Below are 27,408 nucleotides of genomic sequence, written 5' to 3' on the forward strand. Positions count from 1 at the left end.
ACATACGCCCGCCGCAATATTTGACACTTGGAAGGGGGTAGTTTCACAGGTTGTAATGCTTTAAAATGAAGTATCATTGTTGGAAAGTTGGAAGGAGATATTGATACACATAATGGTGTGTAGTTGAAACCGAAGGGCAACTTTAAATGATGAGATGTATATAAGTTGCAAATATGGGAAACCTTGGTTTAGACACAACAACACAAAAATTAGTTCACATGTTTATATACGGAATATACAGAGCCTGGGTCGGGTAGTATCGAAGTTATGGTCCGGATAAGTAAAATCATCAAAGGGCAATAACTCCGCTAATAAGGGGGTAAGGGGCATAATTTTGGTATGTGACACTCTGGCTCATCTAGATGTATATTTGTGTTAAGTATGGAGAGCTCAACACCATGTGTCCGAAGTAAAATCATCAAAGAGGAATAACTCCACAAATAAGGGGGGTAAGGGGCATGATTTTGGTATGCGACACTCCGGCTCATCAAGATGTATATTTGTGTCAAGTATGGAGAGCCTGGGTCGGGTAGTATTGGAGTTATGGTTCGGACAAGTAAAATCATCAAAGGGGAATAACTCCACAAATAAGGGGGTAAGGGGCATGTTTTTGGTATGCGACACTCCGGCTCATCAATATGTATATTTGTGTCAAGTATGGAGAGCCTGGGTCGAGTAGTACTGGAGATATGGTTCGGACACCATAGGTGCCCGAAGTAAAATCATCAAAAGGGAATAACTCCACAAATAAGGGGGTAAGGGGCATGATTTTGGTATGCGACACTCCAGCTCATCAAGATGTTTATTGGTGTCAAGTATAGAGAGCCTGGGTCGAGTAGTATTGGAGTTATGGTCCGGACACCATATGTATGTATGTATGTATGTATGTGCCTGCCCGCCAACATGATAACATAATACGTCCCGTCTTTTGTCAGGCGTATAAAAATGCCTTAAAAAAAAAAAAAAAAAATTCTAACCCTGAGATCAACAAAAACAAGATACTCTAATCCTGAAATCAACAGCCAGGAACAAAATATTCTAATCCTGAGATAAACAGGACAAAATATTCTAATCCTGAGATCAACAGGACAAATTATTCTAACCCTGCGATCAACGTTTTAACAGAACAAAACATTCTGACCCTGAGATTAACAGGAACAAAATATTCTGATCCTGAGATCAACAGGAATAAAGTAGCTTTATTCTTTTTATTTTACAGAAAGATACTTAAATAGGAGATGTGAAGATGGTAACAAAGCCTGGTTACCTTGGAAATGTCAAACTCATCAAAGAGCTCCTGTATAAACCTCCGTGCTGTTAGTCGAAAAGAGCAGACAGTCATGATGTGGCTCACTTCTGAGTAAAAACAAACATCCTGGAAAACTTTAGGAAATTTCTGCTTCAATCTGAAATTAAAACATTTGGTACTTATTCAATGATTCATCAAGAGGTGAAGGTCACCTCATTTTCACATGTAGGTAATGATTGTATGTTGAAGTTTTATTAAGACAATCAAGTTATTTTAATCTTACCAAATTTTTCATTTGTTTGACTTCTGACCTTGATAGGAGTATCCCTAACCTTACTTCATCTCACCATACACTTTTTGTAAATAATGCAGGGACATTTCAAATTTCTTCATATTTTTCATGGTTTAAAACTTTGAGCAAGAACATATATACATTAAGTACATTTAAATGTTGAAATATAATTACCTCCCTTCATAATAATACATCAGAATTCCATCAAAGTGCATGTGTATAATGCAGATTTCACTCAAATAAAATGTGAGCTTTATACTTACAAAATAGATCTTAGGCTGATTACTATAAATGTATGTGGAAATGAAAACTGATGGACAGACAAGCAGATAATATTACATGTAGGGACATCCTATTTTCTGTCAGCAAATTATCCATATTGATAATAAACTTACATTTGAAAAAAATCAACCTATTAAACTTGCTGATAGACCATGGCCACTCACCCCAAAAGTCCCTGTTCTGAGCCCTTGACTCCCACAGAGCTACTTAGATTGGTGACCAGCTTTCGAATCTCTTGTCTTATGAGAGCACGCCCATGAACACTATCAAATGACATCTTCTTGGTCGCTGTGAATGTAAGAAAAATGTGTGAAAATTCTCTTTAAATACTCAAGTATAACTGGAGGACCTTAACAAAAAAACTATATTCCATGTCCTTAAAACAATCTCTCGTTAAAGTACATGTAGAGAGGAATTGTAACTACACAGCATGCCTTGATGATGTACAGTCTGATATAACATTCTCATTGCTTTGGTAGAAACAAGACATACTTAACACATAACTGACTTCGTCATTTAACAATGAGTCTAAAAATTCAAACTGCAAATAAAACATTTTGACAGGTCAGTCAAAGTTTTCATAAGTAATCAATATTTTATTTGTGACCTTTGGCCTTTATAACTCACAAGTTAATGTTACATTGTTAGTTATTCATAACATTATAATATCAGGGTATATGCCAATCCAGATTATGTAATGCTATAATATGATATGTATGGCATTGAAATATCTAAATATACATGGCAATAGATATTTGATATATACATGTCAGCACAGACCTTATCAACAATATTTAGACTTTTCCAAAATACATAATGCTGGTCTACATGTAAATGGGACAGAAATTCAGGTCAAAAGTCAAAAGATATAGTACAGATATTGCACAGAACAAAATACAGCATACGACAAAGTAAAGACATGATAGAGGCACATAGTTATAAACCCATGTCAATAATGTTCAAGTAAGCTGTCATATGTTTTAATACCTTTTAAGTTTGATGTTGTCATACACAAGCACTATAAACATACTGATACAGGACAATCATCCTATTTAATCACCATTAAAGAACAAGTGTAAGCCGTTTAACCACACGAAATATAGGGCTGTGCAAAAGTCATAACAAGTTGATATCAAAATACATGGTATATAGTCATACTTCATTCCAGTCAAAATACAGAACATACAGTCACAGTTAACCACAGTCAAATACAGGGCATACAGTCACAATTAACCACAGTCAAATACAGGGCATACAGTCACAATTAACCACAGTCAAATACAGGACATACAGTCACAATTAACCACAGTCAAATACAGGACATACAGTCACACTTAACCACAGTCAAATACAGGTCATACAGTCACAATTAACCACTGTCAAGTACGGGGCATACAGTGACAATTAACCACAGTCAAATACAGGTCATACAGTGACAATTAACCACAGTCAAATACAGGACATACAGTCACAATTAACCACTGTCAAATAGAGACACACTTAACCACTGTCAAATACAGAACATAGAGTCACAATTAACCACTGTCAAATACAGGACATACAGTCACACTTAACCACAGTCAAATACAGGACATACAGTCACAATTAACCACAGTCAAATACAGGGCATACAGTCACAATTAACCACAGTCAAATACAGGGTATACAGTCACTTATACACTGTCAAATACAGGACATACAGTCACACTTAACCACTGTCAAGTACAGAACATACAGTCACACTTAACCACAGTCAAATACTGTCATACTTAACCACTGTCAAATAGAGACAAATTTAACCACAGTCAAATACAGTCATACTTAACCACTGTCAAATAGAGACACACTTAACCACAGTCAAATACTGTCATACTTAACCACTGTCAAATAGAGACACAATTAACCACAGTCAAATACAGGGCATACAGTCACTTATACACTGTCAAATACAGGACATACAGTCACACTTAACCACTGTCAAGTACAGAACATACAGTAAATAATTAACCACTGTCAAATACAGGACATACAGTCACACTTAACTACTGTCAAATACAGAACATACAGTCACACTTAACTACTGTCAAATACAGGACATACAGTCAAAATCAACCACTGTCAAATAGAGGATATACAGTCCACAATTACCCACTGTCAAATACAGGGCATACAGTCCCATTAAACCACAGTCAAATACAGGACATACAGTCACAATTAACCACTGTCAAATACAGGGCATACAGTCCCATTTAACCACAGTCAAATACAGTCACACTTAACCACTGTCAAATACAGGACATACAGTCACAATTAACCACTGTCAAATACAGGACATACAGTCACACTTAACTACTGTCAAATACAGAACATACAGTCACACTTAACTACTGTCAAATACAGAACATACAGTAAACAATTAACCACTGTCAAATAGAGGATATACAGTCACAATTCACCACTGTCAAATACAGGACATACAGTCACACTTAACTACTGTCCAAATACAGGACATACAGTCACAATTAACCACTGTCAAATACAGGGCATACAGTCACAATTAACCACAGTCAAATACAGGGCATACAGTCACAATTAACCACAGCCAAATACAGGGCATACAGTCACAATTAACCACTGTCAAATACAGGGCATACAGTCACAATTAACCACAGTCAAATACAGGACATAGAGTCACAATTAACCACTGTCAAATACAGAACATACAGTCACACTTAACCACTGTCCAAATACAGGATATATAGTCACAATTAACCACTGTCAAATACAGGACATACAGTCACACTTAACCACAGTCAAATACAGTCATACTTAACCACAGTCAAATAGAGACACATTTAACCAGTCAAATACAGGACATACAGTCACAATTAACCACAGTCAAATACAGGGCATACAGTCACAATTAACCACTGTCCAAATACAGGACCATATCTGCATTTAGCCAACATCTAATACAGGACCATAGTACATTACAAACAAAGCATAATGCTACAATGAGCGCGACATCAGTGCATATCCTTGTGAATATGAATGGTGAGTATGTGAAATTAAGCATAGGTATATAAAAAGTAATCTTCAGTTTATACCGTGAACAAATATCATTCATCACACATGTATTCAGAAAGTTCCTGATAAAAAAAAACATCTATGTATTTATTTGATATAACCATTTCAAGAAAAGGCATAAAAAAATCTTTCAATGGTATAACAGAAATAAAATATAACCATTTAAATTTTTATCGTTACTTCCTACAGATGATTTCTTTGTTTCACTATTACTTTCCAAAGACAATTTTAAAACAAGAGCTAAGACTGACTATAAAATCTATACTTTCTGACACTGACATTCCTTTCATACAATTAGGTACAATATATACAGTGTATATATATAGAATATTACATACAGAATAATGAAAGAAATCCACTCAATATGCATATATGTGTAAAGATTTAGTGATGAAATTATAACACAATAATATCAACACAAATAAATATCTTTGGAACATAAACTGTTATAAAAATGGCTTGAATATATGTGAATATATGTATTTAATGAGTGTGTGCTCCAAGTATGTATACATGATAGAATAACATAGCGAGTAATGGAGAAAAAACATAGTTAAGTGCACAGAAAGAATAATGAAGCCCAGTAATGGAAGTTATGAAACTAGTCGATCTGTTGTATCTTGATGACATGACACTAAAACAACATCTCAACTAGTTTCAAAACTTGCAACAGGAAAGTGAAAATCCAGATATCACATGATTAAAATTTTTTTCTTACCCACAAAAGATCTCTCAAACCTTTAGTATTGACTAAATACACTATTATTTTTCAACAGTTAACTAGGAGAGTAATATTTCATTGTGTGAATGCCTTTATAATTATTTGATCAATAGATAATTGATATTCTTTAAAGTTTTCCATGTAAATTAACATAACCTAAACATTATACTGTAAACGTGGTTATTTTCGCAGGGGGTTAATATCGCGATTTCGATATGTAAACTTAACACATTGGGGTAATTTTCGCGATCGATTCACCTTCGTTTGAAGTTCAAGATTATGCAAATTGATATCAAAATAATACCCGTGGGGGGAATTTTCGCGATCAAACAGACTCCATGTAATTAGCGTAAATTTCCACCTCGCGTAAATTTCCAAGTGTACAGTAATAACATTTCACTGGGATTTTAACTGCTATTTTGTGAAGACAGTTATCTCAGCCTTGAACCAATGGTGATTATTACCAAATTTTATCAGTAATAGCCAATTTCTGTGATAAAATCCATCTGTATCTAATATCTACAGACATCCAGGTTTACACCACTGTTCCAGCTAAGATTTGAAAAAAAAGGGGGGGGAACAGGTATATCTGTGTGCTGCATTACTCTATATATGCATCACACAAGATAGTAAATATGGCAAAAAAATCAAAATCAAAACATAAGGGAAATTCTTGTTAGAAATATTTAAATTTCAAATGTCCACATAACGGTAAATGGTAATAACTGATAGGTTATCTAATTACTTTATTTTATTGCTAACCTAGCTGGAACGCTTAGCCACTGTCTTTAAGACACCATGATGTGATAATCTGGAGAAGCAACAGAAGAGCAGGAAGCAAGAGAAACATACGAGAATCAGTACTAGTACAGCTGTTCATGCTTCCAGGTGTGGCAGACGACAGCTCGTTGAGACTGTCAAGGCGAGTCCGTCGGTCACCTTTCTGTTGTTTGACGGCCTCCAGCAAACTGCCTGGGTCCTCCTCACGCTCTATTACTGTCACACTACCTGGGCCATCTGACTCAAAGTCTACATCAGGTATACCTACAACCAAGTGTGTATTCATCTTACAATTAAAATTTTCGATTTCAGCTTCAAAATTGAGTCAAATTTAAGTGATAAATGAATAATTAATCAGAACAGAAGAAGTACATTTGCATGCACCATACTTGATTTTATTTCTGGAATAACTCATACTCTGCTAAATATGAACAATCTTCATGCCCTCGTAAAAATCTCAAAATATATTGTTAAATAATTCTCTATAATTGCTTCTTGGTCCAATAAAAGTTAAAATGTAGATACTTGAGACATTCTTTATTACAGTTTAAACCTGGAATTTATGAATAATATCTACCATCCTCTTTGTCCCCATCTGACTGTCCAATTGTTTGGAGTCTGTAGCATGCCACACAGACTGACAAGTCATGATCAGATCCGATGGCAAGTCCATCACCTCTGGTGGTAGATGAGGACGTAGTTCTAGACCTCTTGCCTGATGCTAGAAATAAATTCATAGGTTTGTCAAATCTCATGATGTACACATGTGTCACATGTCGACATTTAAGGCATTATTTATGGTAAGTATTAGAGATTGACTCGTGGAACAGGTAGGTATATTTAAATTTCGTACGCAAGGCCAAGCGTGGGAATTACCTGGGCACGCGCACGGGCTGTGTGCGGAGAGAAAGAACAGGTAAACAATGGCGTAACCTGCGGTAGATACGTCAGTGTGTAAATTGAGGGAGTTTAACGAATAAGCGTGAACTACAGCTCACGGTAAGTGATCGTTAATTACCTAAGATATGTGTGTATGTTATTTGAAAGTTAGCTGATTCTGTGAATGTTTTAACGTGTAATTATAGTATATAGATTAGTAAACAGGTGTGCAATAGATATGTACGGTGAGTAGTGAGTGCGAACGGGTTTGAGCGCTATGCATTTATATCATTATATCACCATATACATTTGAATTATAGAGTAATTGTATGTTCATACATTAATATAAGGATGTGATCATGTGATAGTGCATTTCTTAGTGAGTGACAGGTGTATAATATATATATATATGTAGAGCATGGCATAGTGTAATTATGGGTATTTATACCGTATTTGACCTAATAAGGGCGCCTGCTCTAATAAGGGCGCCCCTACCTTTTTTCAAGGAAATAAATCTTTGACTGAGTGTCAAAATGGTGTTCAAAAGTAATAGTTCTTGTGAAATGTTTTGCTACTTTATGTGTTCAATTTTCTTCAGCAAATAAAGTAACTGGAACACAAGTTTTCGCCACTTTTTGCCTATTCCTACAGATGACATGTCAGTGCAAAGAGCACCCGAAACTAAACACACATACAAATAATAACTTACCATCTTTATTTGAAGATAAAGTAAAAGACTTCATTCTTGTTGATAAATAACTTTTGTTCAGAACAGAAAGCTAGTAAAATACATTGTAAAACAATTATTAGGTAAAAAAAAAAAACGATGTCTGGTATGATCTGGGAAATCACCTGTGTCTATAAATAAAACACAAAAGAGTTCCATTTGAACATAAATGGTGGAACACACGTTCTGTGGTGTAAAGATCAGCTGGTATGGTTTACAAGTTTACATGAATATTCAAGTGATATTTAAGCTTAATATATGATAATGAATGGATATACAAACAAAGCATAATGCTACAATGAGCGCGACATCAGTGCATATCCTTGTGAATATGAATGGTGAGTTTGTGAAATTAAGCATAGGTATATAAAAAGTAATCTTCAGTTTATACCGTGAACAAATATCATTCATCATACATGTATTCAGAAAGTTCATGATAAAAAAAAAACATCTATGTATGTATTTGATATAACCATTTCAAGAAAAGGCATAAAAAAATCTTTCAATGGTATAACAGAAATAAAATATAACCATTTAAATTTTTATCGTTACTTCCTACAGATGATTTCTTTGTTTCACTATTACTTTCCAAAGACAATTTTAAAACAAGAGCTAAGACTGACTATAAAATCTATACTTTCTGACACTGACATTCCTTTCATACAATTAGGTACAATATATACAGTGTATATATATAGAATATTACATACAGAATAATGAAAGAAATCCACTCAATATGCATATATGTGTAAAGATTTAGTGATGAAATTATAACACAATAATATCAACACAAATAAATATCTTTGGAACATAAACTGTTATAAAAATGACTTGAATATATGTGAATATATGTATTTAATGAGTAAGTGCTCCAAGTATGTATACATGATAGAATAACATAGCGAGTAATAGAGAAAAAACATAGTTAAGTGCACAGAAAGAATAATGAAGCCCAGTAATGGAAGTTATGAAACTAGTCGATCTGTTGTATCTTGATGACATGAGACTAAAACAACATCTCAACTAGTTTCAAAACTTGCCACAGGAAAGTGAAAATCCAGATATCACATGATTAAAATTTTTTTCTTACCCACAAAAGATCTCTCAAACCTTTAGTATTGACTAAATACACTATTATTTTTCAACAGTTAACTAGGAAAGTAATATTTCATTGTGTGAATGCCTTTATAATTATTTGATCAATAGATAATTGATATTCTTAAAAGTTTTCCATGTAAATTAACATAACCTAAACATTATACTGTAAACGTGGTTATTTTCGCAGGGGGTTAATATCGCGATTTCGATATGTAAACTTAACACGTTGGGGTAATTTTCGCGATCGATTCACCTTCGTTTGAAGTTCAAGATTATGCAAATTGATATCAAAATAATACCCGTGGGGGGAATTTTCGCGATCAAACAGACTCCATGTAATTAGCGTAAATTTCCACCTCGCGTAAATTTCCAAGTGTACAGTAATAACATTTCACTGGGATTTTAACTGCTATTTTGTGAAGACAGTTATCTCAGCCTTGAACCAATGGTGATTATTACCAAATTTTATCAGTAATAGCCAATTTCTGTGATAAAATCCATCTGTATCTAATATCTACAGACATCCAGGTTTACACCACTGTTCCAGCTAAGATTTGAAAAAAAAGGGGGGGGAACAGGTATATCTGTGTGCTTGCATTACTCTATATATGCATCACACAAGATAGTAAATATGGCAAAAAAATCAAAATCAAAACATAACGGAAATTCTTGTTAGAAATATTTAAATTTCAAATGTCCACATAACGGTAAATGGTAATAACTGATAGGTTATCTAATTACTTTATTTTATTGCTAACCCGGCCTAGCTGGAACGCTTAGCCACTGTCTTTAAGACACCATGATGTGATAATCTGGAGAAGCAACAGAAGAGCAGGAAGCAAGAGAAACATACGAGAATCAGTACTAGTACAGCTGTTCATGCTTCCAGGTGTGGCAGACGACAGCTCGTTGAGACTGTCAAGGCGAGTCCGTCGGTCACCTTTCTGTTGTTTGACGGCCTCCAGCAAACTGCCTGGGTCCTCCTCACGCTCTATTACTGTCACACTACCTGGGCCATCTGACTCAAAGTCTACATCAGGTATACCTACAACCAAGTGTGTATTCATCTTACAATTAAAATTTTCGATTTCAGCTTCAAAATTGAGTCAAATTTAAGTGATAAATGAATAATTAATCAGAACAGAAGAAGTACATTTGCATGCACCATACTTGATTTTATTTCTGGAATAACTCATACTCTGCTAAATATGAACAATCTTCATGCCCTCGTAAAAATCTCAAAATATATTGTTAAATAATTCTCTATAATTGCTTCTTGGTCCAATAAAAGTTAAAATGTAGATACTTGAGACATTCTTTATTACAGTTTAAACCTGGAATTTATGAATAATATCTACCATCCTCTTTGTCCCCATCTGACTGTCCAATTGTTTGGAGTCTGTAGCATGCCACACAGACTGACAAGTCATGATCAGATCCGATGGCAAGTCCATCACCTCTGGTGGTAGATGAGGACGTTGTTCTAGACCTCTTGCCTGATGCTAGAAATAAATTCATAGGTTTGTCAAATCTCATGATGTACACATGTGTCACATGTCGACATTTAAGGCATTATTTATGGTAAGTATTAGAGATTGACTCGTGGAACAGGTAGGTATATTTAAATTTCGTACGCAAGGCCAAGCGTGGGAATTACCTGGGCACGCGCACGGGCTGTGTGCGGAGAGAAAGAACAGGTAAACAATGGCGTAACCTGCGGTAGATACGTCAGTGTGTAAATTGAGGGAGTTTAACGAATAAGCGTGAACTACAGCTCACGGTAAGTGATCGTTAATTACCTAAGATATGTGTGTATGTTATTTGGAAGTTAGCTGATTCTGTGAATGTTTTAACGTGTAATTATAGCATATAGATTAGTAAACAGGTGTGCAATAGATATGTACGGTGAGTAGTGAGTGCGAACGGGTTTGAGCGCTATGCATTTATATCATTATATCACCATATACATTTGAATTATAGAGTAATTGTATGTTCATACATTAATATAAGGATGTGATCATGTGATAGTGCATTTCTTAGTGAGTGACAGGTGTATAATATATATATATATGTAGAGCATGGCATAGTGTAATTATGGGTATTTATACCGTATTTGACCTAATAAGGGCGCCTGCTCTAATAAGGGCGCCCCTACCTTTTTTCAAGGAAATAAATCTTTGACTGAGTGTCAAAATGGTGTTCAAAAGTAATAGTTCTTGTGAAATGTTTTGCTACTTTATGTGTTCAATTTTCTTCAGCAAATAAAGTAACTGGAACACAAGTTTTCGCCACTTTTTGCCTATTCCTACAGATGACATGTCAGTGCAAAGAGCACCCGAAACTAAACACACATACAAATAATAACTTACCATCTTTATTTGAAGATAAAGTAAAAGACTTCATTCTTGTTGATAAATAACTTTTGTTCAGAACAGAAAGCTAGTAAAATACATTGTAAAACAATTATTAGGTAAAAAAAAAAAACGATGTCTGGTATGATCTGGGAAATCACCTGTGTCTATAAATAAAACACAAAAGAGTTCCATTTGAACATAAATGGTGGAACACACGTTCTGTGGTGTAAAGATCAGCTGGTATGGTTTACAAGTTTACATGAATATTCAAGTGATATTTAAGCTTAATATATGATAATGAATGGATATCTTCATCTGGAATATATTTATGACTGAATATTTTACTGTTTCCACAGCCTTGGGTATTCTGCTATAAGGTATAGTCTGTTTCATAAAACTTCAGAATAACTAATCTTAATAAGGGTGCTCCCACTGTCAATTACCCGCGCCCTGCGCCCTTATTAGGTCAAATACGGTATATATATATTCCATTGCTAGTGTATAGTATATATGTAATATATAATAGGATGGAATAGTATAGTTATTGTCATTATTTATATCTTGTAGCTTATTATCCAGTCCAGACTACTCAGTTTGTCTGTAAACGAAAACTACGGTAGCCTATAATGGCTGAGGAAGATGAAACTCCAGCTGTCATATACGGATGTTTAAACACACCATAAGTCATGTGTCATGAATAAACATTCATGTGGTGTTGAGGATATGTGTATCCTGAGAGGGTTATACTGTTGGTACAGCCCGCAGTTAGACACTACTTCCTAGTATGGAGGCCGAGAGTGTCTCCTTCAGGCTGAGGTATGGAGACCCGGTGATGTAGCTATATATATATAGTGGACCAGGTGTTTTACCAGAGACAAATCAGCAGCTGAGATACTGTTAAGCTACAGTCAAAGGCGGGAACATTCTGTGGTGGACTAGACATTTGTACTTGTTTCGTGGAGGATAGACTTTGTTGTGAACAAAGGGATGAGCTATCAAACTGTTTGGCTATAACATAGTGATATATTGTAGTGGTGTAATATATATATATATATGTGTATCAGTGTAGATTAGGGTTTGATATACATATACAGATTTATTAGTATTTGTGTAAGAGTGATTTATGGGAGATGAGATAGTGTGTGTAAAAGAGTATGCCTTTTATGACCAATATGTTTATGTATATAATGTAAATAAATGTAAATATTGTGATCGAGACTTATTTTATTAATAACAACATCATCTGTTCAGCATACGTTGACAACATGTATATTTCTTGATCTTATATGGAAGTACACTGTATGAATTTTTTTACACATTTAAGCATTCAACTGCTTTCAGTTGGAAGTTATGGGCTGATGAATACAACTAGACAAAGACAAATTTAATGAAACGCCTAGCGCTTCATGTTGAATTTGCCTTTGTCCAGTTGGCATTCATCAGCCCCCATAACATCCAACTTAAGGCAGTTCAATGCTTATATTTACATTTGATAAAGATTTTTAAAGACTTTATCCAGGAATTTTGCTCCTACGATGAATGAACAGGTTATTATTGTCAAAGACAGAACAACCTTTTCAACAATCATCTTTTGTTATTGCCGATGTGACAATTATGACATCACAATAATAATGTCTTCATAATAAATGTTGGAAAGACTTGTAACCTTCAGGTGAGTTTGGTTAAGTTATATAGTGGGGCTTCAGTGTAACTGTAAATATAATACTATGAATGTGTGTTATATATGGTACATGAACATAGACCATATTTCCCATTATAAGTGCCCAGGGTCCAATGACAAAATTATCAAAAAGGGGGGTGCTTTTTAGGTTAAAAAATCAAAGTTGATCAGTAAGATAGTGGCAATAACTTGACAGAAAAATGTGCATAACAGTTTAAGTAATTGATGACAGCTATGGGCAAATGCTTGAAAATACAAAAAGTTTTTAAAACAAATTTTAGCTGCCATTTATACACTACCTTTGGCAATAGATAAGGAGCAATTTTACTAAAAGTCCATGAAAAAAGTAGATGGGGGTGCTTATTGAGGAATTTGCACTTCTTACGGTAAATACAGTAATTGTTTCGATTTAGAGTACATGTAAATGCATGTTTTGAAAAAAATATATGGTACAGTGTACCAGTACAAGACTGACATTGAGATAGCGTACATAAGAAATAAAGGCCTTTTAACCCATGTCAGCATGAAGGCAAATTAGTAACATCCATATTGCTAAAGCACACTTGAATTAATAATAATATTTTGAAGGAGATGTTCACTTACATGACACTTTTCTACTGCGAACTGTCTGAATGTCCTCTGTCCGATCCAACATGGCCGATATAGACTGTGAGCGCTTGTCTTCGCCTTCATGTACCTATGCAATAAAATAAAAGTTAATCTAAGCTTATTTTCCACAAACATTTGTTATTAGATCATGTGATAGTAATTGTTGATGACAATATTATGCAGGTCTATATTAGGATACTGGTCTATATTAGAATACCAAGACACAAATGTGAAACCAAAGTAAACATGGAATCAGAAATAAGATTAACAGGTAAGCTGTCATACACTTAGTGTTAGTGCAATGATAACTTTACCATGCACAGTGATGTTTAGTTAAGAGCTACACAATGATTCCATATCAAGATAAAAGTCAAACCTCAAACATCATGTTGATATCTACAGGCAAGGTAAGTCCCAAAAACTCAGCTTCTCCTGTGTGTGGTCGGCGCTTCTGTAACGATGCCTTTGGCATAGCACCCATTGGGCTGGAGGGCCGCCCATCCATCTCCGACAGAGAAACACCACTAGCATTTCTTGTCATTCCCAAACTAAAGGTGACAAACAAAATAATAAGGTCAAATTTGAAAAGAGAAAGGTTTCAAAGAAATATAGTTAATGTGTTCCAATAGCCGAACCAATTAACCTATAGCCAAACTTATTTACCTGTCACTGAAAATATGGAAAGTTTTCACTTGCTTTAATATAAAATCTATATTCCACATCTATAGTTTGCAAGCTGCTTTAATATGTGAATACGTATGGAACACTCAACAGTCCATATTTTCTGATGATAATTATAAGCTGCATTAAAATGTAATCAACTATGGAAAAATGTGTATTAAACTACCCTTGGTATCTCTGATTATCTGACAATGTCTTAAATGTGTCCAGTCCAGTTTGAATTTGTAGAAGTAGTAAAAGAAGTATACAAATATATTTCTTGTTTTAATATGACTTGCATTAATGCATATTTGTTTCTAGAAATACCTTAGTCTACTGGCTGTTCCACCAAATAGGTCCAGGCTTAGTTTAGAATCCACACTTGACTTTCTACTGAGCGTGCCGGTAGTGCCTTCCTCATCGTACAGATTACTGATGCCAAGGTCTGAATCAAGGTCAGAGCTAACTGTGCGCTGTCGTTTGATTGACCGCCATGTGGCATAACCGTATGCATCTCTAGTAGTGGTGTACATTATAGCATTCTCTGATGTCAGTCCCTCCATCCGGGAAGATGACAGAATTCCATATGCAGGGTTACCTTGAATCTTTCTTAAACTAGGAACACGGTTAAGATTCATAGACTTTCTCCTCACAGTGGACGGGTGGATGAGGTCTTTGGTTTCGAGGGAGGAGGACTTTACCCCAACAGTGTTGAGGGAGGTAGAGCTAGCGATAGGACTGAGGGACACAACCTCGGAGGAGATGTAGGTGTTGGGTCCCGACTCACATGAACTTACACCACTAGTTGTAGAGTCAGTATTGAAACTATCTGCACGGTTTTTACTAGACCTAGAACTTTCACTACTACTGCTCCTGCCATCTCGAAATATAGGTGAACGTTTTACCATCTTACATTTGTCCAATCCTTCTTGTCGTAAAATGACCTTTGAGTCTGTGACCTCTTTGTCCTTCACACTTTCCTCCTTCCCTGTTGACACAGTTTCAGGTTCTGAGGATTCATCAGGCAAACATATCACAGGTATAACGGTGGAATCCTCAGAGTTACTTCCCTTTAGGGACATTGAGGTGCTCTGGGTTTGAGAGGTAAACTCTGAGGCCAGAGGTATATATTCTGAAGGCGACACTGGTGAAAGAGGATCCTTTGGGCTCAACCTTTTATCAGAATCATCACTAAATGTTCGCTGTTTACTACTTCTTGAGAATTTTTTGACATTTCGAGCTTGTGAAGGCATGCTATTGTACCTTCTGTAGGTTGGAGACTCAAATGCAAGTGTTTTACTGCGCATTATGGCCGACTTAGAGGTGTCTGGAATGCTTGTGGTGTCTATGCTACGGTTATGGTTGTTATCACAAGCCACTTTATCCCCATCACTGAATAAAGACTTTTCCTCCTCTGCAATAAAGAACAAACTGTTGGAAGCTATTCCGGGGGAATGTAGACTTGTGCGGTAATCTGGATCAGATCTGGATGTGCTGCCGAAGCTCAATACACTTTCTGTTGCATCCTCCAGGTCAGTTAGCATCTCAGCACGATCCTCAACCACTGGCCACAGCTCCCCACGTGAGTGCCAACATGACTCCCAGCCAAGTTGAGTAAGGAGTTCCGCCCCCTCACGTGTACTGGCCAGCAGTCCCAACACATAGAAGGCTGTTCTGCAATAAGAAAACCCACAAAAATTACTTGATTAATATAATCATATTTTGTCTAACACTAGTCTATAGTGACTAGTAGTGGACACCATATGCATGATGTAACTTTTTAATAAACCATGTATATATTAACTATTGGGATAGGACATAATGATGTAGCTCGCTATAGACAAATTTCATTGTATAGGCATACCTTACGAGAGGACAAAATTAACTGGGTAAGCTAGTATAAGTATCAAGTACTGCTATACTGGGTATATATCATCAAAATTAATATATTCCAGAAAACATCAATTTAGAACACATGATAATATTTTATACACATTATACCAATGTCCAAACCATGCTGGTAAATCTTTTGAATATACATCTTACCCTCTGATGGAGAACACTCCACACTCCTCCGCTAGTCGTATCACTTCAGGAAATAGACGTTCCTCATCAAGCCATCCAATACCCCATGTAGAACTTCCAATGTGGCCCTACCATACAAAAACTTTAGCTTCAGACTACCATACAAAAACTTTAGCTTCAGACTACCATAAAAAATGTTCTGCTTCAGACTACCATACAAAATCTACGCTTCAGACTACCATACAAAATCTTCAGCTTCAGACCATCATACAAAATCTACGCTTCAGAATACCATACAAAATCTTCAGCTTCAGACTACCATACACAATCTTCAGCTTCAGACTACCATACAAAATCTTCAGCTTCAGACTACCATACAAAATCTATGCTTCAGACTACCATAAAAAATGTTCTGCTTTAGACTACCATACGTAAACTTCAGCTTCAGACTACCATACGAAAACTTCAGCTTCAGACTACCATAAAAAAACTTAAGCTTCAGACTACCATACAAAATCTTCAGCTTCAGACTACCATACAAAATCTTCAGCTTCAGACTATCATAAAAAAAACTTCAGCTTCAGACTACCATACAAAATCTACGCTTCAGACTACCATACACAATCTTCAGCTTCAGACTACCATACAAAATCTTAAGCTTCAGACTACCATACACAATCTTCAGCTTCAGACTACCATACACAACCTTCAGCTTCAGACTACCATACACAATCTTCAGCTTCAGACTACCATATACACAATCTTCAGCTTCAGACTACATGTAAGAGCACAGTGAATATTTCAATAAAGAGAAAAAACTTCCTGTAAAAATATTAACTATAATTTAGCATAGTTATCCTTGTAGTAAATAAGGGAGTATGTCAATAGTTAATTAACAGGTCATTTTTCAAGACATTTACATACCACAGCCCAGAGGGCAGTCTTCATTTTCATAATATCTTCATCTGTCATCAGTTCTTGGCAGCGGATACATTGGAAATATTCCTCTATACACTCCTATAGTGAAAATACATCAATATTGCTAGTTTATACTAAAATAAATATAAATATCAAATGTATATCAAAATTTACTATTATTAATTGTAGCAATTGTATCCAGTATTAAATAACAATGCTATGAAGTTTCTAACTTTTACTCTGAAATGTATCATAGGTATTAAATTGAGAGACATGAAAATGTTACCTGTTGTCGTAAAAGCTGAAAGCCATCTTTGGTTTGTGTGAGCTGACCATACAGATGAACTGGCAGAAAAGCATCTTTACTGGGACGCCTGGAAAACAAGCGGAATTGGGGTCAGAGCTTTGTAATCCAAAATCTATACCATCCAGTAGAGTTTCCCTATCTACATAGTTACTACATCAGTGACAATTTTTATGTTATACTTTATTAAATTCTGTACATTAGAACATTATGAATCACAGTACATCAATCAATAATGTGTTGAATTCATATTTGTTATAAATGCAAAATATGACTGTCTTGAATGTAACCACATTAGTCAATATCTTAAATTTGAAAATATTTCTTAATATATAAATTATGATTAATAATGTTGTATCACTTATTGTTAATAATAGATAATCTGCAATTTTACTTCAAAAGTGAAAAATTAAATATACTCTGACAATATTTGATGATGTGAAGATAAACAGTTTGTTTCCAAAATAACCTATAGACAAGGTTTTAGCCAGTTGGGACCAGAACTCTTTCATTCTAGTTGGTTTAACTTGCCTCAAAGTGATTAAATTTTAATTCATATTTTCTAATGTTCAATGTCTCACTCTGTTTGTAAAGAGGGCATTACAGTGAAACCTAGACTTACTTTCTACTGGATCTCCTTGAAAAGGACCCTTCAAATGTCTTCTCATATGTTGTAAGAGCTTCATTTAACAGTTCTTCGACAATGCCAACATACTTTGTGTCAAACGTCTGCAGAACAGATCATTAAAATTACATTAAGTTGAAAATCCTAGCTATAATAGATGTTTCATGCAGATAACAATGATGTTATTCTTAAAAAAAAGTGTAGTTTTACAGCCCATTGACAATTTGAGTCATTTAGGGACAAAACCAACAACTTATTAAAAACCTTCAATACATGCACAAGGTCATCAAACATAACAGGATATTTACTGGGTATAACAGCAAATAAAACAAATACTGATGGGAGTATGTTTATATACAGATGTGATTTATCACTTACAGAACACAATTTAACACATTATCATATGACCCCTGCCTGGGTAGATACAAACCTTTGCCCAAATATCCAGTTCATTAGATATATAGTTAGCCTCCACTAGATTACGGAATCCACGCGGTGTTGACATGAACCTACAGGTGAGCAGTCGACCCTTCTCTCCAAGGTGTAGGCATGATGGTCGTAACTTTATCAGTGAATTCAAACATGTCTGAAATACAATCATGTCTGATTCATTTCTGTAAATTATAAATATCTTCGTATTGAACTGAATTTACATTCCTAGCATATGTTATGTTTTCTTTTCTTGTGTAATAATTATAGCTGAAATGCTAACATAACAAATCCAACACTTATTTTTCTAACCAGATTAGGGTGTCAGAAGAACATATTAATAAAACAGATATGCATTTCCAGTAAATGGATTCTCATCCAAAAATGTCTACTAGTACTCCAGGCTGGTAAGACAGTACCATATAAAAAGCAACATTTTCTCCAGCACCCACTTTGCACATAATTTCCTTTTTCTTCTGGAGTTGTTCTCCCATAGAATATATAATTTACTGGTCGAGTAAACCTTATGATAGATTTATTATTGACATATTTTATTCATATACCACAGATAAATATAAAATGTAACAAATTAATGTCACAAGACAGGAGACATCAAGTACCAGGCTGAGCTATGTCAACACCTGCTTAAGACCTTGTCTAGATTCACTACACTTACATCAACCTCACACGCCTCCTCCATGACCCCAAGTGCAACATGGGAGACACTACGACTCTGGTCATACAACTGTGTGGTGAGGAGTTCCATCCCCCATGTACTGAATCCAGGAACTCTAACGCGTAGTAACACCCGCAGGAACTTCGTACAGAACAAACGGGCACTCTGCAATAAAATCAGTGTCACAATCATAGAGAGGTTTCAATGTTTTGATCATTACATAGAGATTAACCTAAATAATAAGAGAGTCACTTGCCTTTAAACACATCTACAGAGGCACAGAAAGCCTTGGAAAGAAATGTCTTACAGTAAACACTTACCTCTGAAGAAGCGCACAGGGCCTTGGATAAAATTGCTCTGCAGTTGCCCTCCTGGTTGTAGCTCATACAGGATACTGTCAGTTTCACAAAACTGTCCTGGGCCGCTGAACGCACAATGTCCAACAAACTGAAAAAGACACACTGAACTGTTATATCACAAAATAAAGCACATACTGGTCATTGTTTTATAACCAGAACATTTCATATTCCATTCAACCAGCCTCACTCTGCATAGAATATCTACACCAAATCTATGTGTACGCATTGCTAACAGTTTAGCTACTATTAAGCAATTTTCAAGGGGAGATTGCACACAATAATTTTCAAACCTTAGAATAAATGTATATATCTCAAATTTGACAAAAACATATTTTCAATTCATAATCACATCTTGTGAAATTATGAATGAAAAGAAAATATGTGAGTCTCTCTTTAAATAGGGAATGTTTGCTACTGCTAAAATTTCTTCAACACCAGACTGACACAAAAACTCAAAACTTGTAAGTAGATACCAGAATGACACAACCAAAACTTACTCTCCCAATGTCAATGTCAATAATCGATGTCACACTGACTCCCGATGTCACTATTGCTAGATTCCACATTGACTCCCAATGTCAAAAATAGATTCCTAACTGACTCCCAATGTAAAAATAATAGATGCCACACTGACTCCCAATGTCAAAAATAGATTCCTAGCTGACTCCCATTGTCAAAAATAGATTCCTAACTGACTCCCAATGTCAAAAATGGATTCCACACTGACTCCTATTGTCAAAAATGGATTCCACACTGACTCCCAATGTCAAAAATGGATTCCACACGGACTCCTATTGTCAATAATAGATGGCATACTGAGTCATGATGTCACTATTGGTAGATGTCACACAGACTCACAATGTCAGACTTACTATTGGTAGATGTCACACAGACACACAATGTCAGACTTACTATTGGTAGATGTCACACAGACTAACAATGTCAGACTTACTATTGGTAGATGTCACACTGACTCCCAATATCAGATTTACTATTGGTATATGTCACACCGACTTTTAATGTCAGACTTACTATTGGTAGATGTCACACTGACTCCCAATGTCAGACTTACTATTGGTAGATGTCACACTGACTCCCAATGTCAGACTTACTATTAGTAGATGTCACACTGACTCCCAATGTCAGACTGACTATTAGTAGATGTCACACAGACTCCCAATGTCAGACTTACTATTGGTAGATGTCATAGACTCCCAATGTCAGACTTACTATTGGTAGATGTCACAGACTCCCAATGTCAGACTTACTATTGGTAGATGTCACACCGACTACCAATGTCAGACTTACTATTGGTAGATGTCACACCGACTTCTAATGTCAGACTTACTATTGGTAGATGTCACACTGACTCCCAATGTCAGACTTACTATTAGTAGATGTCACACTGACTCCCAATGTCAGACTTACTATTAGTAGATGTCACACTGACTCCCAATGTCAGACTTACTATTAGTAGATGTCACACAGACTCCCAATGTCAGACTTACTATTGGTAGATGTCATAGACTCCCAATGTCAGACTTACTATTGGTAGATGTCACAGACTCCCAATGTCAGACTTACTATTGGTAGATGTCACACCGACTACCAATGTCAGACTTACTGTTGGTAGATGTCACACCGACTTCTAATGTCAGACTTACTATTGATAGATGTCACACTGACTCCCAATGTCAGACTTACTATTGGTAGATGTCACACTGACTCCCAATGTCAGACTTACTACTGGTAGATGTCACACAGACTCCCAATGTCAGACTTACTATTGGTAGATGTCACACAGACTCCCAATGTCAGACTTACTATTGGTAGATGTCACACCGACTTCTAATGTCAGACTTACTATTGGTAGATGTCACACAGACTCCCAATGTCAGACTTACTATTCGTAGATGTCACACCGACTTCTAATGTCAGACTTACTATTGGTAGATGTCACACTGACTCCCAATGTCAGACTTACTACTGGTAGATGTCACACAGACTCCCAATGTCAGACTTACTATTGGTAGATGTCACACCGACTTCTAATGTCAGACTTACTATTGGTAGATGTCACACAGACTCCCAATGTCAGACTTACTATTGGTAGATGTCACACCGACTTCTAATGTCAGACTTACCATTGGTAGATGTCACACTAATTCACAATGTCAGACTTACTATTGGTAGATGCCACACTTCTCCAGGAGCTTGTCCCCTTTGACTGTAACAGAGATCTTGCCCAGGAAGAGGAAGTAGTACTGACTACAGGTGTTGATGGTATTACTAGGACTGAGAACAGCCTCTGCAGCCAGGTGCTTGCTCCCAACCTTTAACATTGAACAGAGAGATAGGATGCTTTCTATCTAATGACTGTTCATTAACATCTTCACATCAAATTTGTTAATAGCAACTTCCTTAAATGATTATTTATGCTATGAGCATGAGATGATATTGTGTACAGAAATCTTCAGTAAGGAAGCATGCTTATTACAATATCAAGTACCACAGGCTCATAAAACATATAATTTTAATATTCTTTAACACTAGTTTGAAGATTAACAATATTCAGTAAAACAGAATATAATTTAGTTTATAAACGTTAGAAACACCTTCTTGCAGATTACCTGGTATAAAATTAAAACAATATACAATATTACCAGATTATTATTTGTTTGATATAATTCTTTTTAAGTTTTCGAAAGTTGACATTACCTCAGACAAACACTGTCCTATGTCACTGATCAGGTCTACAAATTGTTTCTTAATGTCATCCTGCAAAATAACAACACATAGATTTATTTATAAGTCAAAACTCTTCATAGCCATATTTATCTGACAATAAACCAATGTCCAGTATAAAGCCCATCAATATTCACTCCTATTCAGCAATATCCTATCAACAAATGTTTTTTCTTGTCCTGTACAGTATAATTAACCCACCTGCTGACTTCAGCAGTTACTGACATGGGTCAATTACAGGATAAATACTGTACAACAATTACATTGTCCACTAAAATAACAAAACAATCACAATCATATAAGACGTTTTGTTTAATACTGAAGCTGTAATTGAAAATCAGGCAATTTAGCAACAGCTAACTACATGCTCTAGTCCTTCCCAATCTATGGGACTGTTTGAAATAATATCTTAATTTTGCTATTAAGCAGACATCAGACATATTCTCAAAAAATTCATTTAATCTTTACAAAGTATATATTGTGAATAAAGTAAAATTTGATATAAATCACTAAATCGAAATGAACAAACCATATTATATTATACTCAAGTTATTGTGGAATGTGGAAAGTAAAACCTTTAGGTGGTAACATGTTAGATATGCCACAACCTCAAATTTTTAGAGTTTTAGAGAAAACATCTGAAATTTACTCCTCTATGGGATGTGAATTAATGGTTCTACCATCATTGATGACCTCACTTACCTGTACACACTCCATCAAAAACTCTGCCAGTAGACATCCAGCATGTGCAATCTTAGTAGCCAACTTGTGAACAACATCCAGACGGGAAAACAGATGGTTGGTGGGCTTAAAAAAGTATATCAACCGCTTCATAAACCTGTAATGAAAGGCCACATTTAAAAAATGTATTGACGATACTTGCGAAAATAATTACGACATTTTAAAAATATATCTATAATACTTGTGAGAATATTCAGAACTGCCTTAATTGTTTTCAATTGACAGAAAATAGGACAGTTGAAATTTCATAGCACTTCATAGCAGGAACATATTGGCCAATGATGAGTGCCCTGGTTCTGTTAGGACTCAAGAAGAAGATTCAGAAATGAACCATTTCATCTTTGTGACCATGAAAATATGTCAAGTTCATTTATATGAGGAAACTTTAATGTACTCCTCCCCATGTACGTCCTAGCCAAATATCAGTTCTAAGTTGCTTAATACAGTTTTCTAGAAGAAGGTAAAAATTTACCCATACATGTAACATAAAATCACTAGCACTTTGTGCCATGTCAGCTAATAAAAAAAAAATCAATACTAAGTATATTTCTACACATCATTTATGCCTCCAAAAGCACATGTGAAAATTACGTAGGTGCATATACAGGTATGGTAAATTTAATATGTAACACAACAAGATTAGTTTAATCTTCAAATGAGTTACTGTCAATTCAGCAGTGATAGCTGCTTACCGGGATAACATCTGTTCATCCAGCTTCTTCTGCTTATCCAGTGGCCACTGAAACATCAATTGTATTTAATGGAACAGAACATTTAAAGGTGTATGCTATGTTTTGTTACCCATAACCTACGACATTTTCGGTGATTGTGAGACAATCCATAGTCCCCTATATTTATCAATGACATTGTTTTTGACAAACGTTTGCACTTATCTCTGAACCAACCATGGGATTCTCTAATATCTTAATTGCTTCCTGCTGATGTTTGCAACATTAATATTTTTTTTGAATGATTGAGGCCATACAAGCCATAGTAATTGAAACAAAGATAAACTGTAAAATTCTATATCTGAAATACAACACACCTCCATCATAAGATGTACCATATTGCTAACTCTTTAACCAATTAAAAAGTAAAATTTTCAATAATCGAGGTTGGAGACCAAAATATAATTACATAATTTGCAGATGACCTACTAGTACTTTTACCAAGAAATACTCCCATCATCTCAAGTTGTATCTGCATACCAAACTTGAGGATTGAGGCTATCAGATTCAATTCATAGGTAGAGGTTTAATATTACCTTGAGCATTGAGACTTGTGTCCCAGTTTCAGTAGGCTATCAACACCTTACCTAGAGCATTGAGACTTGTGTCCCAGTCTCAGTAGGCTATCAACACCTTACCTAGAGCATTGAGACTTGTGTCCCAGTCTCAGTAGGCTATCAACACCTTATCTAGAGCATTGAGACCTGTCCCAGTCTCAGTAGACTATCAGCACCTTACCTAGAGCATTGAGAATTGTGTCGCAGTCTCAGTAGGCTATCAGCAACTTACCTTGAGCATTGAGACCTGTCCCAGTCTCAGTAGACTATCAGCACCTTACCTAGAGCATTGAGAATTGTGTCCCAGTCTCAGTAGGCTATCAACACCTTACCTTGAGCATTGAGACTTGTATCCCAGTCTCAGTAGACTATCAGCACCTTACCTTGAGCATTGAGACTTGTCCCAGTCTCAGTAGACTAGACTATCAGCACCTTACCTAGAGCATTGAGACATGTCCCAGTCTCAGTAGGCTATCAGCACCTTACCTAGAGCATTGAGACTTGTGTCTCAGTCTCAGTAGGCTATCAACACCTTACCTAGAGCACTGAGACTTGTTTCCCAGTCTCAGTAGGCTATCAGTACCTTACCTTGAGCATTGAGACCTGTCCAAGTCTCAGTAGACTATCAACACCTTACCTTGAGCATTGAGACCTGTCCCAGTCTCAGTTGACTATCAGCACCTTACCTAGAGCATTGAGACCTGTCCCAGTCTCAGTAGACTATCAGCACCTTACCTTGAGGATTGAGACATGTCCCAGTCTCAGTAGGCTATCAGCACCTTACCTAGAGCATTTAGACTTGTGTCCCAGTCTCAGTAGACTATCAGCACCTTACCTAGAGCATTGAGACCTGTCCCAGTCTCAGTAGACTATCAGCACCTTACCTAGAGCATTGAGACCTGTCCCAGTCTCAGTAGACTATCAGCACCTTACCTAGAGCATTGAGACTTGTGTCCCAGTCTCAGTAGGCTATCAACACCTTACCTAGAGCATTGAGACTTGTGTCCCAGTCTCAGTAGACTATCAACACCTTACCTAGAGCATTGAGACTTGTGTCCCAGTCTCAGTAGGCTATCAGCACCTTACCTTGAGGATTGTGACCTGTCCAAGTCTCAGTAGGCTATCAACACCTTACCTAGAGCATTGAGACTTGTTTCCCAGTCTCAGTAGGCTATCAGCACCTTACCTAGAGCATTGAGACCTGTCCCAGTCTCAGTAGGCTATCAACACCTTACCTTGAGCATTGAGACTTTTCCCAGTCTCAGTAGACTATCAGCACCTTACCTTGAGCATTGAGACCTGTCCCAGTCTCAGTAGACTATCAGCACCTTACCTAGAGCATTGAGACCTGTCCCAGTCTCAGTAGACTATCAGCACCTTACCTAGAGCATTGAGACCTGTCCCAGTCTCAGTAGACTATCAGCACCTTACCTAGAGCATTGAGACTTGTGTCCCAGTCTCAGTAGACTATCAGCACCTTACCTTGAGGATTGTGCCAATAAGGTCCCAGTCCCAGATATAATTGTCTTTGGTATAAAGAACCTGTGAGTCCTTCACAGTCTGTATAACCATGTCTTCTGATGATAACTGAATATAAAACCCAACAGTCAATTTAACCAGCAACTTCCACAAACCTAATCTTTGGGAACCTCATTATAGCAAATCAATTTTAATGAAATAGAAAAAATAATTTATATGTCGATCATTATAAAAAAAAATAAAGAAAAAACACTCTTTTAGTTAAGAATTACACTTTTGATTGAAATGTTTAGTGAGAACCCTTAAATTTAAACTTTTTTTACCTTGGTTATATAGTAGGAGTTGAGCCTATTCTTGTTTTGGTGGAAGTGTTTGGAGAAAGGCGACTTCCGGCCACCCATGTTCTGTATGAGATGATCCAGGTACAGACTGCAGGGCACTATACCTCGTTTTCTCATGGAATGTAACCGATCAAGGTAGGACACGGCTTTACATGCACGGCTACAGAAAATAAATGTACACAAATAAAATAGTAAAATCCTCATAATTTGGTTTAGATATGTGCAGTGAATCAAATCTGCTTAGTTTGCTTGCCTCAGAGACAAATATTAGAGTTACAAATACTGATCTACCTGAAATATCTTTCCCATTGGAGCTATAGACAGAGTAGGAGACTTACTGCTGTTGGTGCTGAGGAATGTCTGCAGCAGAGGCCATGGCCATGAGAGTAGGAAGACAGTGGTTGTGGTGGCTACACTCATTAGGTAGAATGGTGCTGGCCTGTACAACACAGAATCACTGTATAGGTACACAGATATAATCACAGAATCACTGTACAGGTACACAGATGTAATCACAGAATCACTACACACAATCAGAAAATGTTTTTATATATATGATGACTAAAGTCTAGGTTAGGAAAAGGGATTTGGATAAATTGTCATTCAAAAAGATATGATTGAAAAGTGGATACTTCTTGCCAACAAAACAGTGGTATTATCACATTGTTCAGAATATTTTATCATATAAAATGCTTATAATCATTAAACATTAGTAATGGTTCCATGCCTATAGCAGAATGACTTACATTAGATATTTTCACAGTAAACAAAGCAGCATTTTATGACGGTTATCCTATTAAAGAAACATGTGATTAAGAACATGATATCTAGAAGGGTGCTTACCATGTGCATCAGTTGACCTAGAAGTATGGTGGTTCTCACAAACAGATGATCATCACTGCTAATAACCACTTCCACCAGAGCCTGAAACAGATGGCCCTTATCATGTTATAGCATTGATACAGCATAGCAACGAATTCAACCTCATTCATGCATCTTGATCCATATTAATAAATCATGATGAAAGTCAAATAAAATTAAAAATTTACAAGGAAATTACAG

At 36.0% G+C, this 27,408-nt stretch overlaps 1 protein-coding gene across 5 annotated transcripts in view; it reads right to left on the minus strand.

Annotated features, from left to right (window-relative positions):
* The window catches only part of LOC117325739 (rapamycin-insensitive companion of mTOR-like), a 40,840-nt gene that overhangs the window by 3,768 nt on the left and 9,664 nt on the right, over positions 1-27,408 (minus strand). The window contains exons 13-34 of one of the 5 annotated variants that reach the window (XM_033882177.1): positions 27,190-27,270; positions 26,685-26,785; positions 26,329-26,506; positions 26,009-26,113; positions 23,934-23,980; positions 23,203-23,338; positions 22,474-22,533; positions 21,940-22,088; positions 19,717-19,843; positions 19,397-19,561; positions 18,722-18,877; positions 18,289-18,395; positions 17,649-17,736; positions 17,369-17,461; positions 16,466-16,572; positions 14,747-16,093; positions 14,136-14,307; positions 13,754-13,847; positions 6,989-7,132; positions 6,571-6,675; positions 1,988-2,111; positions 1,268-1,406 (exon numbers count right to left, since the gene is read on the minus strand). In XM_033882177.1, the coding sequence (XP_033738068.1) occupies positions 1,268-1,406; positions 1,988-2,111; positions 6,571-6,675; positions 6,989-7,132; positions 13,754-13,847; positions 14,136-14,307; positions 14,747-16,093; positions 16,466-16,572; positions 17,369-17,461; positions 17,649-17,736; positions 18,289-18,395; positions 18,722-18,877; positions 19,397-19,561; positions 19,717-19,843; positions 21,940-22,088; positions 22,474-22,533; positions 23,203-23,338; positions 23,934-23,980; positions 26,009-26,113; positions 26,329-26,506; positions 26,685-26,785; positions 27,190-27,270 (3,825 nt within the window). Of the gene's footprint in view, positions 1-1,267; positions 1,407-1,987; positions 2,112-6,483; positions 6,676-6,988; positions 7,133-9,968; positions 10,161-10,473; positions 10,618-13,753; positions 13,848-14,135; positions 14,308-14,746; positions 16,094-16,465; positions 16,573-17,368; positions 17,462-17,648; positions 17,737-18,288; positions 18,396-18,721; positions 18,878-19,396; positions 19,562-19,716; positions 19,844-21,939; positions 22,089-22,473; positions 22,534-23,202; positions 23,339-23,933; positions 23,981-26,008; positions 26,114-26,328; positions 26,507-26,684; positions 26,786-27,189; positions 27,271-27,408 lie in introns of all 5 variants that reach the window. The other 4 variants (XM_033882175.1, XM_033882173.1, XM_033882176.1 and 1 more) reach the window with 4 other exon arrangements.

The sequence above is a fragment of the Pecten maximus genome, chromosome 4 (assembly GCF_902652985.1).
Source record: "Pecten maximus chromosome 4, xPecMax1.1, whole genome shotgun sequence".
In the NCBI taxonomy this organism is placed as follows: Eukaryota; Metazoa; Mollusca; class Bivalvia; order Pectinida; family Pectinidae; genus Pecten; species Pecten maximus.